Source organism: Centrocercus urophasianus, unplaced genomic scaffold (assembly GCF_019232065.1).
Source record: "Centrocercus urophasianus isolate 14NV4802_14NV808 unplaced genomic scaffold, USGS_Curo_1.0 seq_32, whole genome shotgun sequence".
Taxonomy (NCBI): domain Eukaryota; kingdom Metazoa; phylum Chordata; class Aves; order Galliformes; family Phasianidae; genus Centrocercus; species Centrocercus urophasianus.
The window spans coordinates 9,670,726-9,687,706 of record NW_024884889.1 but is presented as its reverse complement, the minus strand read 5'-3'; the positions used below and the strand labels follow the sequence as shown (position 1 = coordinate 9,687,706).

The 16,981-nt window shown below is 40.3% G+C and overlaps 2 protein-coding genes across 2 annotated transcripts; both read right to left on the bottom strand.

The window, feature by feature from the left end:
* Nucleotides 1-479: 479 nt before the first annotated feature.
* Nucleotides 480-7,168, bottom strand: FGA (fibrinogen alpha chain). The gene is made up of 6 exons (XM_042829820.1): nt 7,062-7,168; nt 5,129-5,257; nt 3,920-4,103; nt 3,481-3,626; nt 1,800-2,838; nt 480-1,426 (listed from the first exon to the last, which is right to left on the bottom strand). Exons 1-6 carry the CDS (start codon nt 7,110-7,112, stop codon nt 717-719), a joined length of 2,259 nt encoding a protein of 752 aa, XP_042685754.1. The 5' UTR covers nt 7,113-7,168; the 3' UTR covers nt 480-716.
* Nucleotides 7,169-11,215: 4,047 nt separating this feature from the next.
* On the bottom strand, nt 11,216-16,522 carry FGG (fibrinogen gamma chain). The gene is made up of 10 exons (XM_042829847.1): nt 16,348-16,522; nt 16,216-16,260; nt 15,608-15,791; nt 15,413-15,506; nt 14,382-14,512; nt 13,611-13,744; nt 13,276-13,460; nt 12,359-12,636; nt 11,838-12,004; nt 11,216-11,445 (listed from the first exon to the last, which is right to left on the bottom strand). The coding sequence occupies exons 1-10, from the start codon at nt 16,432-16,434 to the stop codon at nt 11,431-11,433; spliced, it is 1,320 nt and encodes a 439-aa protein (XP_042685781.1). The 5' UTR covers nt 16,435-16,522; the 3' UTR covers nt 11,216-11,430.
* Nucleotides 16,523-16,981: the final 459 nt, after the last annotated feature.

The window sequence follows — 16,981 nt, the reverse complement described above, 5'->3', positions numbered from 1 at the left end:
TGACAATGAATAAGCCTGAGAAAAAATAAATGGATTTTCAGTTCTAAAGATGAAGATGTAAGATTGCATTTGAATATTCCATGACTGTGTGAAAATTTGAGACAGAAAATTTGATACGAATGCCACTCACAATTTTTCTCCTCAGCTGAAGTAAGTAGTTAAGTCTGGAAAATGTTATTAAGTTGGAGTTCAAGTTGTTGACTTGCTCCAAAGAGCACTGTCACTTTGAATTATTTCTTCAGTAGATTGATGTCACAACCCTTGCCAAAAGGAGAATAATCAAAACTTCTCTTCCCCGTCACCATCAAGATAAACTCAGATTGTAGTTTAGAATATCACAGCACACAATGTCATTTTTCAGTTCCCATTTCAGAACAATTGCTTAGCCGTGCATGAGGATATCAGGGATATCATTCTGCCAGATTTTGACATTTAAAGTTGTCAAACTAAGCTTGGTAGTAAGAAGCACTAATGGGACAAAAGGTTGCAGAGATTTATTTAAGGTTTTTGAAAATCAACATTTCCTTGGAAAGTTTTGTCAGTTATAAACAAGATGAAAGAACCGTTTTGTTAATAATCAATCAGTTTATTTTGTATGCCACAGATGTGCCATGTTGCCTTCAAATTCATAGGGTAAAGGTACATCACACACATAGACATATATAAAAGACATTTCTGACTTTTAGTTGTGAGACAAATATTAAATGCCTGTCCTTCTACAGGGTTTCCAGGGGTCTGATTTTCATTCTAACAACTTTGAGGGAATAATCAGAGGCTCTAAATGGTATCCAGACTACTCCGTTCTCGATCTCATATGGAACATTGTACCTGGGGTCGTAGTGGCCCCCTGGGTAGTAAATGCCATTGAGGTTGGCTGCCTGGCAGCTGTTGTACCACCAGCCGCCGCCGTACACCTCAGCACAGCTCTCCTCCCAGCGGTCTTGGTCCCGGTCAAAGGTGCTGAACTGCATCTGAGCGTGGGACGTGTACTCAGAGCCTTCCTCCAGCCAGCCCGCAACCAGTGCATCCCCAGCAGTCCCCTCATAGGAGGACACAGCCAGGGCATAGCCTTCTGCTTCAGTCCCTACCTGCACGATGTACTCTGCGTATGCAGCATTTCCATCCCAGTCCTCTAACTCTACTCGAAGCAGAGTCTCGTTCTGAGTCAGCAAGTGGATGTTCTCATTGCCCAGCCACAACTCTCCTCGCCCTTTGCCATCCACGCTGCCGAAACCTCTCTTGTAGTCTTGCCACGTACGGTTAAAATTCACTGATCCATCCATTCTCTGTTGGATCAATAGCCATCCTCCCAAAGTGGTCTCTTGGTCGCAATAAACTGACAAAACCTTACTGGATCCCTCTGGCTTGATTTTGAAAATGCCACTTTTGGCACCAAAAGTGTGTTTCTGGCGGATATCATCGCAGTCTAAAAAAAAAAGTTGATCTGGTTTGACAGGAGTTATCAGTAAAGTTTAATAAAAAGTTCAGAGGAATCCAAGCAGCAATAGATCTGAGGAAAATTTGTTAAATGTGTCTTGGACTACATAAGGTTTAGTGACAGGCAAAACATTACAAAGAATCGAGAGAGGAAACCTTACACAGATCTTAAATTGCTAATTGTCTATGCAATACCCGAGTATTAGTGATATATTTTCCCTTTTATCTCCAAAGTGGCAACAATCAGACACAGTTCTGGCATTTTATCATCGCATTGTTATATTGCAGTATCTGAAAGCATTCTGTCAGTTTGGTTATTAATTGAATTTGGCTCCACTACCTCAATTACTACTTCTGTGTACCTTTCCCACTGTAGTCTCTCCTTGTACTCATTGCTGCTTGTCTGAAGCTGCGCGCCTGAAAGTCTGGGGTATCCTCTGCACTCTGATCATGTTGCACCCCACCTAGCCTCTCAGATATTTCACGGGTCTTTAGGGACTTGGTTTCAAAAGTGGAGCCTCCCTTGTTGAAACTAGAAGAGGAACTGCTCACTACAGTCTTGGAGTGACTTGCACTGCTGGCAGCAAATCCAGATGGGTGAAGTCCTCCAAAATCATCTTCTTCCTCCTCCCCCAAGTCTGTGAATTTGTCTTTCCCTCCAGTGCCCAGGCGGCTGCTGCCCGCCCCAGTCACACGGCTGCTGGTTGTGGTGGTGCTCGAGCCAATAGAGTGCCTGCTACCAGTGGATGCAGAGTCATGGGTGAAGAATGACTCTAGATCTGGCAGAAGCCTGTCTAGCTTGTGAAAGTCACCTGTCCCACTAAAATGGTATGTGCTTCCTTCCCGTCCTCCTTGTAAGTGGGAGCAGTCTGAGCCATCAGAGGAAACCATTTTTTCAACTATTTCTTCTCTAGGACCGTCAGGGCCACTAATGACTTTCTTGGTGACAGTTCTGGTGCATCTATGGACAGAGGAGGTGGTTTTGTCTACCAGGCTAGGGTTTTCTCTCCCATGAGCAGAAGTAACTAATTTGCTGGTGTGGGAAGGTGAAGAATCCCCCCTTGCTTCTGCCACGTGGTAAAAGTTCTCGCCTCGGGAGGGCCTTGAGTCTGTTTCTGGTCTTTCTAATACCACTTGCATCTGCTTGATGTTATTAAATGCGTTCAGAGCTTGCATTTCTGGTGGAGGCTTGAGCTTAAAATGTTCAGGAACATTCGAGTCCTTAAGAGGCCTCATTTTCAGTGTGCTCAAGGTGGTTGCTTGAAAGTCTGGGTGCATGTCAATGGAGCTGGCCTGGGTAAGCTGCTTCTGGATGTTGTCATAGCCTTCTTTGTCCACCTGGTAATCAAAACTTCTTGCACAGCTTCCTTTGCAAGCTCGTATCTTAATATCAATGTCCACCTACATAAACAGAGAAATAACTGCATTAGGGATCTTTTCTGGACTTTCTCAAGCTAGTGTATCTTTTACCTGGGCTGGGAAAAATGGGGAGCTGCCCTGGTACCTCCCATCTACAGGTGAGCTTTTCCAAAGCTCCACTTTGAAGTCTATCCTGGCACACACAATACACAGTGCACATAAGTTCCATGGAGAGATATAGATGTGCTGTGGCATGTTTATTTTCTGTTCCTGATGTTCTTGGAGCTAAGTGTGCGCTCCTGGGGCTGGTGGCTGCTGGGCAGCATCACAGAAGGACAGGGTCTCTCTCCTCATCTTTGTTGCCCAGCAGCTCCTTACAAGTGAAGAAATGCCCTGCATGAAGCTGATTGCCAGTAGATACAGCATCAGGAATCCCAGCTGCCTGTCCAAGAGCAGATGGGACAAAGGGCCCTCCTGACTTCATGCCTCTTCCCACATAGCAGGAAAGATAAAACAAGTCCCACAGAAAGCAGCTCACTGGGGAATTTGCCTCACCAGAGCAGATCCTGAGAGGATTGCATTGTATTTTCTTTCTGCATGTGGCACTGCTTGCTGGGCACTGTGTAACAGACCCTTCTGTAGCTAGGCTCTGCAAACAGTGGGAATGGTGCAGTGGCTGCCTACCTCCAAACGTTTCATTTCCACCACCTGCTCCTGAATGCTGTTCTGCAGAGCTTTAATTCTGTTCACTTGAGTGGCAACTCGCTGCTTTAATGTCACAATCCTCCTCCTCAGTTCTGCTGACACATGACCATAATTCTCATCAAGCTCTGAAAGAGAAATTCATCATGGTCAGGTATGCAGGTGTGATTTTCTTTCCTAGAAGTGCATCATATTTTAAAATAGGCAATATAAGCAGATATTTAAGAACAAATTTCTCGTAACACAAAGCTGGTAAAAATTACATTACCTTTTACAAGTTAGTAGTTAAGAGTTGTGTATCACCATGTTTGTTCTGGCTTTTGTTAATTAGGTCCAGTGCAGCATATGTTCCCACAGAATATTGCTAACATGCACGCGCTCAAAAATTAGCAACGGATGATAAAACTGGGGGAATACTTACGCTGGGCACCCTCCAGACCAGGCTTCAGTATATTTATGGTTTCCACAATTACCCGATTGGATGTTTTATAGTTATTTTGACTGGCTGCAAGTTGCTGCCTAATTTTGTCTATTCTGTGCGTGTTATCCTGGATTGTGTCATCAATTAGTCCTTGCATTCTGCAGCCTGATGGACATTTTGTACCCTAAAAGTGGAAGAGAAATAACTGCGTTAACATCTTCATGAGCATGCCTTTTTGTTTTTGAAATCAGTATGTTTAAACCAGCAATAACCCTCTAATAAAACTTAGGGCAGTATTATGTGACTTCTGCTGTCCTGTTCACCCAGTGACTTTGACACAGCTGACCCTTCACATCTTGCGCCTCTGACACTGTTGCACTGGAATTGCTGAAAGGTGTGCATAGAATCCTGTCTTATGTGGGAGTGAGGAACCTTTAATTTTCACTTTCCTCGGTTCCTTAAGAGTAGAAACAAAATTAAACAAAACCACAATGATAACAGTAACAATAACAGTAATAAGAAAACCAAAATAATAATCTCACTGCGTTTGTTTTCCAAAGGACTGCTGTAAAGAGAAGTTAGCTGTCCTGTTTGAGCAAGGATGCCCTGGGCCCATTAATTTAAGCAGAATTTTCCTCAGAAGAGCCTCATGTTCTTATACATTACAGCTCTTTGGCAAGACTACATCTTATAAATGTAGCATAGAGATGAGTTGAGATGCAAGAGGCAAGGGAGAGACAAACCGGCAGTTCATACACAGACATTCAGTCAGCCACTGGGAAGCTTTTACTGAGCACCTTGTCATCAGACCTCCTAAAAATTTTCAGTTCTTTCTACATATTCCCCTTTGTCACAAGTCTTTCTTTCAAGTGCATTCCTCTTAGTAACTTCAAGAGCAGCAACATCAAAATAATGAAAAGAACTTTAATTTTTCTTTTTTCTGGTTTTTCTACTTTGCCTTTCTCTTTCAGACTGATTTTTCCCAGCCTCCTCCCTCCCTCCAAACTATTCTGTCTTTTCTTTCTTTCCCCCTTGGTTTCACTGCAGCTCCGCTTTGCTTCTTGCCTTTCCCCAGGGCACTTCCCCATGCTGTCCCAGTGTAAAGGGCCGCCCATCATCCCCCAGACTACGGCCCAAAAGCACAAAAGCCCCAGGAGCACTCTGGCAGGGTCCATGAGTGCCCTGCCGTCCCCAAAGCTTGTTGCTCACCCAGTCATCATCCGCACAGATAGGCCAGTTCTTCTCATACTTGCAGGAGGACTGGTGCCTCTGCTCCACGATCCTGGGGCCACGTCCGACTGCACCCTCCTTTTCAAAGACGGTCTCCCCATCCTGAGCCTGCCGGGAGGAGCAAGAAGAAGCACAAAACTGAGGCTGTCAGAGCAGTGGTCAAGAAAATGGAAGTGAAAAGATGATATCCTCAAGCACTCAGTGGGGCGCTGCTGCTGTGGAAAGTGCAGCCTTGTGGAATGCATCACCCAACAGCGTAAAGGCATTTCTTGTAAGACTTGCTTTTGTTTATTTTGTCAGAATAAAGCTTTTCCACTCTTAAAATTTATGCTCGTGTGGAGAATGGATGGTGCTTAGAATATATGATGGTAATATCTTTGCAAGACAATCTTGAGCTCTGTATGAAAATGCAAAATTAGATTGAAATTACTTAAGCTAACTTTGAAACATCTGTGTTCTATTTTCACTTGCTTTCATATTCCTAAATTTTTTGTTTTCATTCTACTCCTTCTGCCTACTCAAAACTGGCTTGAAGATATGCATGAATTGAGTTTTCCCATTCATTAGTGTTTCTGGTTTTAGTCCCTTGTAGCACTGTTTTGCTTGGCATAAAGAACAAGAAAACTAATAACATTGAAATGAAAATAATAATGTCAGTGATGGGTGGATTGCACTTTGCTAATGGAAGGAACAGAAACAAATGTACTGAGATTTTCTTGAAATCTGAGAAACTAAAGTGCAATTATACCAACTAATTCTAAGCCAAAATGCTGTAGGGATTCTTACTGCATTATTGCTCAGTAAAGAACTGGAAAATGATTCTTTTTCATAAAAAGTGAAAGAAATTGCTTGAGACCTAATTAGGTCTGCCTAGGTTCTCTGTATATGCATTATGTTCTTATCAAGCAGTATAATTCATGCTGAAAAAGATTATTAATTCTCATGCAGAGAAAGTTTTCTAATTATAGCCTCCAGAGCCAGAACCTCAGCTCTGTGGAACTGGATTGTCATTACTAAATTCAGCAGTTTCACTTTGATTTGATTCATCTTGGCCCAAGGGACCACTAAAAGTAACAAATAAAACCTTTAATTTTCGGTGGTCTGTGCCCTTTCAGCACTGGCAGCTCCAACAGGACTGCTTCTATTTAGCCAGATCTGCTCCCAGTAATTTCTGCAATTTGTGAGAGCATTCTCTTCCTTCAAAACTCAGTCACAAAGAGAAAGATAAAGACTAAAATACGATTATTAGCTGAAACATAATTGAAAAAATGGCAAGGTTATGTTAGTGTAGTTGAAAATCAAGATTATCACTTTCCTTATCTAAAAATTGCTTCTTGCTTATTTTAGGTAATAAATATTACATTATATATTATAATATAGTAGATTATAATCTACTGTAATCTGGTTTAGATTCTAGTTTAATCTGTTATTGCGGCCAAAGAATCACTATTTTTAAATCTGCATTTTAGAATAAAGTCATGATGCATCGTTTGTAGCTGAAACATGCAGTTGAAGTAAAATGAGACAGTAGAAAAGAAATTATAATTCATCCTAAAATTTGTGAAATTGAAAATTTGTGACTGGCTGGAGCCTCTAGCATCCAATTCAGCCAGCTTTAAGGCTCACAGCAGCAGCTGTGAATCTATGAATTCATGTTAATTTATTTGCTTTGCTTTTCTGAAGGCAGGCAGGTTCAACAAGACTGAATTAAGCAAAACAGAACTGGATATTCAAGAACTGCTGCTGTGAAAGTCCAGCATTGAAGTAGTCACAGGAAGCTTGTGCGTATGTGCGTGCATTGAATTTGACAAGATAGGTGACAGCAAACATACATCTGATTAATGCAGATTAAATAAACATTTACTCTTCAAATCAACGAGGTATGGAAAGAATGAAGTAAGCAAACTCATACCCAAGCTAAGTTGAGGCAGAGCAACACACAGAGTATCCTCAATGGTATCATCTTCAGAGAAGAGCGAGCAGAACTGTGGATGAGAGGATGCTCTCCTCTGGTCTTTTGATGCAATTTAAACCTTGCTGAAGAGTTGAGATTAATCATTATTCTCCCTTCTGTTTGGAGACAAAACATGCCAGAGCTGATTACCTAAGGTGTCTTGCACAAGTTTCTGGTGTTATTTACTCCAGATAAATTTGTACAGCACCACCATGAGGGCAACATCGTGTATTCCAGGAAAGAAGAAGAATAATATATCCGCTTCAAACTTCATTTCTTGTAAATCGTTGTTCATCTAGGGTGTATGCAGGTCCTAGCAGAAGCCAGCAATACTTAACTGATGGAAAACACATGCTGTGTGGCCGGAATTTAGCTAATACAATCAAGCAAGCTGATATTTGAAAGTCATTGCTTTGCCCTTTCTTTGCAACTCCATGCCCATGAAAACTATTGGGCCTTCTGAGGCAAATACCAGTGTAAGAAAGTTTACTATGGTTTGTCAACAAAAATGGATCCCTGAGGACTGCAGAGCTCAGTCTGCATATGTTTCTACAGCTGGACACTGCTGGTGTTCGTATAACACACACCTTGTTTAGCGTCACCTTCTTTCTTACGCAGACTTATTGTTAATTGAAATGAACAGGGTGAGTTGCACACATATTTATGAAAAGCACAACAAAGTGGTATTGGAAAATGTCCCTGAAAAAAAAAAAAAGAAAGAAAAAGTTGAGAATTACTAGATCTTTTTTAATGGGCAGAAAATAGGTACTCTGGCTTTATACCACATTTTAAATTCAAAATAGCTGTTTGCAGCTTCGGATCCATTGCAGCAGCATCATGGGTTTTTTTTCTTACTCTCTGTTTCTCTGCTTTTCCTTGTTTTCTGCCTTCAGAAGGCTTCATCACTCTACACGTAAGGTTTGCTGAAGTTGAACTGGACTCTTTTGTTTCTCCCATGTCTGGTTTTGCATTGCATGCTTCTCTTGTCTCCGTAAGCCCTCTTAAATTAGAACAGAACTCTACGTACAAATATCACTAAGAATGAGTCGTATTCTCAGGTTACAAGAAACAGAGCAGATGGATAGGATGGTGCTACATTGATTTATGTCGCTGATTTACACCTACACCATCAAAATCTGTTTTTATATGACCGGAGGTTTCTACTATATTTAAGACTTAATCTTACCTGCGCATACTTGGAAAGAAGTTTAATTGTAATGGTGCTGTGGAAGAATTGTAACGATCTTAAAGAATCATAAAAAGCTCAAACAAGAAAATGCTTAAAGGACAAAAAGATCACAATGAGAGGAAGACTTGCAGGACTGTGATGAGTTTTTTAAAAGAACAGAGTTAAATGAGCTATATGCAATATCTGCTGGTGTCCACAGACAGTCTCCCATTTGCACCAATGAGCTCTAATTTGGCTTATGCAGCTGACATCAAAGTCTCTGCTTGAAGATCAATTGCTCCGGAGCACAAGAATTGCACGTACTATCCCTGATCCATTTTGATACTCTGAGTCTTTAGAGCACTCTGTATGTGCAGATACCACTGACATCAGCTGTAGCTCTCTACTTAACACCGGGGCTCTGGAGCAGCCAACTCTAAGATGCCTGGGGGCTGAGAGGGCCCTCGATGACCTTCAATAATGAAAAAACTTAAGCTGTGGTCCAAGTAAAACTCAGTCACCAGGTCTAGGGGTCTGGAAAAAGCTGATAACTGACCATAAGGACTAGGTTAACCAAGAGGGCTTTCCTGCTTCGTGTGAAGGGGATTGCTGTGTGAAGCTGAGGTAGAGGAGGAGCTTCTCAGACTTTCCAGTTGGTGGCTGAACCTGTGCCTGACCTTCAGCCTGTACCTTTGCTTTCTTGTTGCAATCATCTAGTCACTCCTCTGTGTGTTTGTTTGAAAAGGTTACAGGCTAAGAGCTAGATAAACTTTGGATTTACCTTTAATTCATGATCAAAGAAGTGCAGTTTACTGCTTGGCTGCCCTACTCTTGGCAGGCTGCCACAGCAATAGCTGGGGAGTCTGGGATTTAGGGTTGATTTGTGTGCCCAGGATGTGAGCCAGAATGACAGAACCCCAGAATGGATGAGGTAGGAAGGGACCTTTGGATCTATCTGGTCCAATCTTCGCTCCAACAGGGCCAAAAGGAAAATATTTCTGCTCCCAATTCCTATGCTTTGTGCTACAATGGTAATGGTCTTTGACAAGTAGGAAGGGTGACAGCAAGCATAGGGTATGAAAGGAAGGGTATGAAGGGAAGGCAATGGATAGCACCAAGTCCTGTGATAAAATCTCAAGAACTCAGAGGGGGATAGATTTGCCTAAATATAATGTGCTGTGCTATATTATGTAGGTTATGCCCTGTAGGCCTTGTACAATTTTAGACTGATTCAGGGAAGATAAATAAGACCTTTCAGAATACAAAATGGAGGCATTAAGTTAAAACACAACGTATTTACTTGCAAAACAAAGAAACAAACAAAAATAAACAACCCCACAAAATGTGAGAGTATTAATTTCTCTCTACGAGACAGAAGAAACAGAAGATCTGTTCAGGTCCCTTTCTGATAGTTCCATGGTTGGAAGCAGTAGAAAAGATCTCCAAAAAGCATGATTGTTGACAGTGTTCTTTCAAGGCCCATAGAACATATCTGCAGTGTCTGGCAGACCCTGTCATGAGTCCTGGCACAGGACTTCTGTGAACGATCTTGGATTCAGCAGCTCTAGCCCTCCATATCTTCAGTCCTCTCCAAAGAGGCTTAAAATTATTTGTGAGACCTCAGAACACCAACCAGCAAACCAAATGAAAGAATGAGTTAGTCTTAGTTCTGATTAGTAATCCATAAAATGCCAGGTCACACCAGTGGAATATTTGTTTTCACGGCATTTCCTCATAAAATAAGGCACTGCAACAAAAAGAGTGGGAGAGCAGCTCAGACCTAGAGAAATGTGGATTCAGAGGTCAAAGTAACAGAGTGGAAAGGAATACTTCTTAATTCCATGTTGTACATGTATAAATAAAACAACTTTTAAAGTCATATCATAGATGGAGTTAAACTGAAAACAGAAAGTGAAAGTGGCTTGGCCACTCACAACAACTGCAGTATAAGCAATAAGTGGATAGCAGCTTGTTGTGCTGTGGACATTCAACTCAAGCAAAGCAGCTCGGCTGCAAACTAGACAAAGACCTGCTCACATCAACAGGAAAAGTCTCAAGGTGGCATAAACGGCCTTTGAGGTCCATCTTACTTGTGTACTGTTTCCCTGTCTTTAAAAAAGCCATTTAAATGTGCTATTCAGAAACGCCAGGTGAACTCCTGGCTATTCAATGGTAGCTAAAAATAAAGACTAGGATGCATTTCTTTATGTATCAGCTTGACATTTATAAATATATTTCTATTCTAGCTCTCTCTGTATATTTTGTTGATAAATGTATCCACAAAAGTAATTTGATTTTCTAAACCCCTCACCCAGAAATACTCATCAAATATTCTGAGGGATTACATTCAGGCAGCATCTCAAATCCTGCTTTTATTGATCTGTGCTGACAGTGTGGGTCACTGAAAAATTATTACCACACATAGTAAAAGCAAATGGAACTAAAACATAGTTAATTAATACTAAAAATTTTATTATTTTGGTCTGAAAATGATGCTAAAAACATTACAATAATTTAGTAAGTTTATGAATGTGGTATTCAGTTATAATCCTTGTACAGCGTAGTACTATGTGCTATATAGAAAACCAAACATTTATTTCGAATAATATTTGAGAAACCTGCTAATATGCATGCTCTGGAGTAAAATACCTTTGTCACTGATAGTACACTTCCTAACCTGTGGTGTGTTTGCTCAAGCGGCTCCAGCAGTAAACTAGGTCCCTTTCAAGTGTACTTTGATCTGTGTCACAAATTGACAGTTTCATCAGAAAACAAAGTGAAGACTGTTGAAACCTAGCCATGTTTTATGGAAAAATAACTCCAACACATACTTCTAAATACAGAGAAGGAACTAAACCAGACTTGATCAGAGTACCCTTCCTGCAGTCACAGTGTTTTCTGTGTTGTGTTTGGCCGATGGTAGAACACAAATAGCAAGCTCAGCTATTCTGTAATAATCAAAAATTTATTGGGAATGTGTACAGAAAAAACAACCATGTAAAGAGGTAAGCACTGCTCAAGGAAAACCATTGGCCATTTTATAGTCAGTGGCATTTCACAACACTGATGTCCAAACTGTGGAAGGTGAGATAAGCCCAGTGTCGTTCAAATAAAAGATTTATTTTCTCCATTCAGGTCAGTCTTTATTAAATTGTGCCTTTATGAGTCTCCAACCTGCAATAGAAAAAAAAGAAAAGAAAAAAAAAGACAGTGTTTGAATGTTTTTCTAAAGAAAGATGAAGTACATAAGGCTTAATTATGATATGTTGATAGTGTTCATACATATTTATACTAGTTGGAAATTTAAAGTTCAGCAATTAAAACACATGAAGACAAGGAATTATTTGTAGTCCTGGGACTATCTACTCATCTATTTGTTAAAAGAAACAGTGAAAAGGAAGGTATACTAAAATCAAAACACAAATATTTCTGTGATGAAACAGTAAACAAAGCTGACGCCTCCAAGAACCGGTAGGCATAAAATTTCAGCTGTCCATGCTCTGTATTTGCAATTATAAACGTATTTGGTGGTTATTTTAAATATGTCCTCTGTCCAATGGTCAAACCTGCTTGGTGCCTCCTGAGTGCTGCTGTCCATCTATTGAGAGTCTGTTGAATGGGATGATTTTCATTGTAGTTTTCTTCATGGAGTACCATCGGTCACGCCAAGTTGCCCATATAATGCCATTGTCATATGAATCTGAACCAGCATCTCTGGATGTGTACGCACCACCTAAAAGTAGCAATTTGAGCAAAGTATTTAGTTGTTTCTAAATGATTAATGTGCCCATCCCATACAAAGTCGTGGTACCAACACCTCTGTGACATCCCTGGGCATACAACACACTGCACACCCCTCTCCCTCTCTTTGCTTCTGTCAGGGTCAAGAACTCCACTTTGGGCTGGAGAACTGCCACAAATTGGTGTTAATATAAACAATTATTGAGATGAATGGACTACATCAGCTTTGGAAAACCAGATGACTAAATATTCTCAATGAAAGTGACCCATTTTCCTTTGACATTGAAATGCGGTGTCCTTCGTTACATTTGTCCATGCAAAAATATGTATTTAGAAGATATTTCACCTATATAATATTGTCCATTGAGGTGACCAGCATGGCATCTATTCATCCACCATCCAGATCCATCTTGCTCGGCACAGTTGCCCTCGAAGTTGTCGTTGTCATTATCGTAGGTGCTGAAGCGCATGCCATTATGGTAGGTATAGGATTTGTCACTTGGATCATCTCCAAAATCAAAGCCGTCAAAGGCATCTCCAGCTTCACCACCAATAAAGTAGGCATAGGTCAATCTGTACTTGTCTTCTTCAGTTCCCACTTTGAATACCGCATAGTCAGCAGTGCTATTAACAGAGGATAATAGTGAGTATAAGCATGCTGCGTTCCTAATATGCACAAATGAAATATACGTAGATGTTAGAACTGCAGAAAAGGGATTGAAGGCATCCTAGCATGTAATTTTGTAAAAGGGTTATTTTTAAACAATTGTGTGAATTGGTTCAAGGACAGACATCCAATCAGTTTTTGTCATCCACCATTAGATGTGTTTTTTGACTCTACTGTTCTTTAGTGACGCACAGAAGACCTACATTACACATCCACATACGTGTTTATCTACCAAGTTGCTACTGCTTAGGCTTACTCAAGTCACGAGGAAGCTCTTGGTGGAAGGAAGAAATAGGTATCTCAAAAAATAGGAAAGGTAGTAAGCCCTCCTGGAGAATGGAAGACAGAACTGAAGAAACTTTGAAGAGAAGAAACAGACTTATTCTGCCTAATCAATGAGGGCTTCTGGCACGTGGCCTTCAGACAGGTACACGTGAGGGCTGCTGTCACAGTTATGAGTTCAGGAGCCCATGCATATCTCATGCATCTTGACATATCTAACAGTGCCACGCTTTTTTTAGATCTGTACAAATTAACAGTACTGGAAAAGCAGTAGGTATTAAGATGCCATTTTCAGAGGCTTCATGAGCAAATACCCTTTTTTGCCAGACCAGTCCTCCAGTTCTATTCGCAAGGCATATGGCAGAGTGGACTGCGTAGTTATTAAATGAATCTTTTCATTGCCCAGCCAAAATTCTGTGGTGTCATCTGGAGACAGATGTCCAAATCCTTCCTTGTACTGAACCCAATTTCTCCGGAAGTCCTCACTCCCATCCAACCTCTGCAAAACAACAACAAACCAACCCTCAAAAAAACACACGCTACACACTTCAGGTAAGCAGATGTAAACAGCTCTTGATGCAATACACTTCCTTATGATAATAACACCCTAGTGACAAACCCTTATGATTATAATACCCTAGTGACATACCCTCTGTAACACTGTCCAGCCGTTGCCATACTTGTCGATCTCACAGTAGACTAGGAAAGACTGCTTAGCTTTTTGAGGCTTGATGAAGTAAAGACCACTTTTTCTTGCACCTTTATTTGCAATATCTTGACAATCTGAAGTAAAGATATTCAAAGGATTGTTACTAATCTATAGTTCTATCCTCACACTCCATCCTCATATTTGATATGGTAACTTTTGCAATGTAAGAAGTTTGGTTAATTCGATTAATAAATATTAATAATAAATTTGATTAATAAATATTAATAAAAAATATTGTTTCAAATTTTGCAGTTTAGTCTAAGTGTTTAAATGTCATTGCCATAAAAAAAAGTACTGAAGGTCACAGGACCTGTGTAAAATCATTCTATGATTCTATAGAATCATTCTAGGATTCTATGAATACGAGAATGTTCATTTCACATGGAATTTAAGCAACTTATGTGTAGAATACAGTCATAGCACCAATTTCTACAGCAAAAGCCAGCACTTCTGGAGTTAAATTTTTCTAGGTCAATCAGCAGAAATGTAAGTTCTGTAAGTAACTGTAATGTAAGTAATGATTGTAAGTTATCTTCCTAAAATCGATCCAAGCATTGATTCCAAAACTTGCAGTCTTACATCTTTGCACAAGTCTATGATCACAAGATCCTTATCACTCCTTAAGATCACAAGAACCCCATCACTGCAATGCTAACTGGCAGCACTTGTAACTGAATCAGACCTCCACCATACAAGAAGCATTTTGTGCACCTCTTCCAGTTGTCTCCTGTATTTCAGCAGTATCTCTGCATGGTTCCTGACAGTGTGACTCGAGTTGAGAAATCTTTTGTTTCAGCTGTGAGATCTTGTTGCTGTTCATTATGTGCATATCTGTCAACTGTCTGGAGAGAGAGACATAAAAATGGCTTGTTTCTTCAGCTGCTTCTTATTACCTGCACAGATGCCTGACTGAGACAGCATGCTGCCACATTCATCCCCAGTCTCTTAGCACTGGTATGTAAAGTTGAGTAAAACAGCCAAAATGGGAATGTACATGCTTAATCTCATGTAAAACCTGACTTGCCTCTAATCAGCAAAACTCAAACCACAAATTAATGCATGATTGTAATGCCGTGGAATGTTTTCCTTTGCTCTCCTTAGCAAATTATGAATTATTCTTCCGTAAGTGTGGAATTTCGCATAAATTATGTAAACTGCCTCAATGATCAGAATGTTTAAATCGTATTTGATTTAATGCTATAGAAATAGAGATTTTGCTACTTTCAGGTCAATAAAAATAGCCTCAAATTTTAGAAAAGTTAATGATGTTTTCGATTCTATTTTCAGTGTCGGTTTACTGAAGACCACCACTGAGTTTATAATAACTTATGAATTATACCTGTGGAACTGAGCTGATTTTCTCAGATATGTACAGCGAAATTAGTCAGAGTAAATGATTGTACAAATATTTCATATACTCTACAAAGGCACATTAATAAAATCTCTATAGTTCATGAAAAAAGAAATTATCAATGTCTAATGAAGCAAAAGAAACACAAATAAAATCACTGCCAGGCTTCCTAACATTCCTATCTTTTATTTGCACAATTAATGGATAACACTGATGAACCGAAAATGCACTCTCAGATCCTCATGGTTGCTTTGTGCCTTGTAAGGGAACTTCTAATGACAGTGTCTAATGGTCAACATAAGCACAAAAAGCCTTTCTGTTATTGTTAGTAAAAGAAGAGAAAGAAAATGATTTGGATTATAAAGTGCTACGAAAGGTCAAAGATACCTACTGTATAGTATTTTCATGAGCCAAAATAGTGTTTTCATATCTGATAATTTCTTCAATTATTTTCTTGGACTTTTGAGTCAAACTCTCAACTGATTCTGAAGGATAGACAAAGGCATGAAATTATTGCAGTTTGGCAAATTAGAAAAACAAGACAGTGACAAGTTGTTCAATTATGTAGCTATTTCTATATTCTCACGTGGTAGTGTCTGCTTCTCTGAAGGATAGATGGTTTTGATGTGTTGGATCAAATATTCTATTGATCCTGTGGAGTTAGTAGCTTGCTGCAGAAGTCTCTCAATTTCTAGCAGTTCACCATCCGTAGTGAGACGGTATTTGTTAAAGAAATCTGCAATGCCACAAGTTGTGGGGCAGTAGCTACCCTAAAGAGAAAGGAATAATAACAGATAATGTTTCAGCAGCAAAAATGGACAACAGAATATTTGGGCAGGAGAACAGTTTGTACAGATGATTGCGGGGAAAAAAAAAAGCATAGACATTTGCCTCTGTCTGCAGTACTACAGAATTTATAGAGAGGTTTTAGTTTCACACCATATATATATCCAGACATAGAAAGAAATTTGTACATGGTGTTACTTGTAGTGTCTTTAATATACCTTTATTAGCAGCGTAGCTGCCTTTCTCAGCAGATGTTTACCGATACCAGTCAAGAACAGGTTTGAGCACAGTGCATTTAATGAGCTTTGAAGTTAACAGTGAGGATCTACTGAAGCTACAAATGGCGGTCAGTAAGTGGTGTAGGCAGGCTTTGACTAGACTCTTAATGTAAAAGAAAATGATACTTACAAATCGCTCGTCTAATATGCAGCAGTTTTCTCTGGTAGCAATGTACTGAAGAGAAGAAACAAGACCACTTTCAGTGAGTTTCCTCCAGAAGCATTCTAAGCACTGACACTAACACTCTGCACCAACACTTACCGCCATGCTGGTAGAGAAGAGCAGGGAGAGGAGATGCCCCAGAGGCACCCATCTGCCCAGCTTCGGCCCCATCTCACTGGGTGCCATCTGTAGTGTCAGCAGCTGAAAGTGTTCTCCCCAGCAGTCGAGGCAGCACCTTTATGGGCTGCCAGATTTGGCCCCAGAGCAGGGCAGCAGAGGTTTAAGGGAGCAGCTGGAGATGGGGGCGGGCACACTGAGGTAACGGGAAGAGGTGGAGTAGGGGATGAGGTGGATTCCCAGAATTTGCACGCATCTCTTACTCCTCCCATTTGCAGAACTTGCTTTCCACCTATCTGCTTTATCTTTGTTCCAACCGGGTCTTAAAGGAGGCAGAAAGGTGAAACAAGGTGTGCAGAAGCTGTAACACGAGCATAAGCAAATGCACACGTGGCTCTTGGGTGGGGGCAGGCAGAGTAGTTACTTAACTTGCACAGGGAAAAGCAGAGGTAACTACCTAATTACATGCAAACATATATCCATAGCCTAAAGTTAAATATTAAGAATACTTCATGGTTGTATAGTTCCTTCCTTCTATAAGGCAGAACATACTTTTCAAAGGCATTCAATATCATTCTTCCTATTTGGCAGATGACAAAACTCAGGCAGAGGGAGT

Coding starts and splice junctions, on each gene's coding strand:
- FGA (XM_042829820.1), bottom strand. CDS start 7,112: ATGATACCATTGAGGATACTCTGTGTGTTGCTCTGCCTCAACTTAGCT. Junction 3,627..3,919: donor TGGTCTGGAGGGTGCCCAGC/GTAAGTATTCCC, acceptor TTTCTCTTTCAG/AGCTTGATGAGAATTATGGT. Junction 1,427..1,799: donor GAGAGACTACAGTGGGAAAG/GTACACAGAAGT, acceptor TTTTTTTTTTAG/ACTGCGATGATATCCGCCAG.
- FGG (XM_042829847.1), bottom strand. CDS start 16,434: ATGGCACCCAGTGAGATGGGGCCGAAGCTGGGCAGATGGGTGCCTCTG. Junction 15,792..16,215: donor GCATATTAGACGAGCGATTT/GTAAGTATCATT, acceptor CTTTCTCTTTAG/GGTAGCTACTGCCCCACAAC. Junction 13,461..13,610: donor GCTGGACAGTGTTACAGAGG/GTATGTCACTAG, acceptor GTTGTTTTGCAG/AGGTTGGATGGGAGTGAGGA.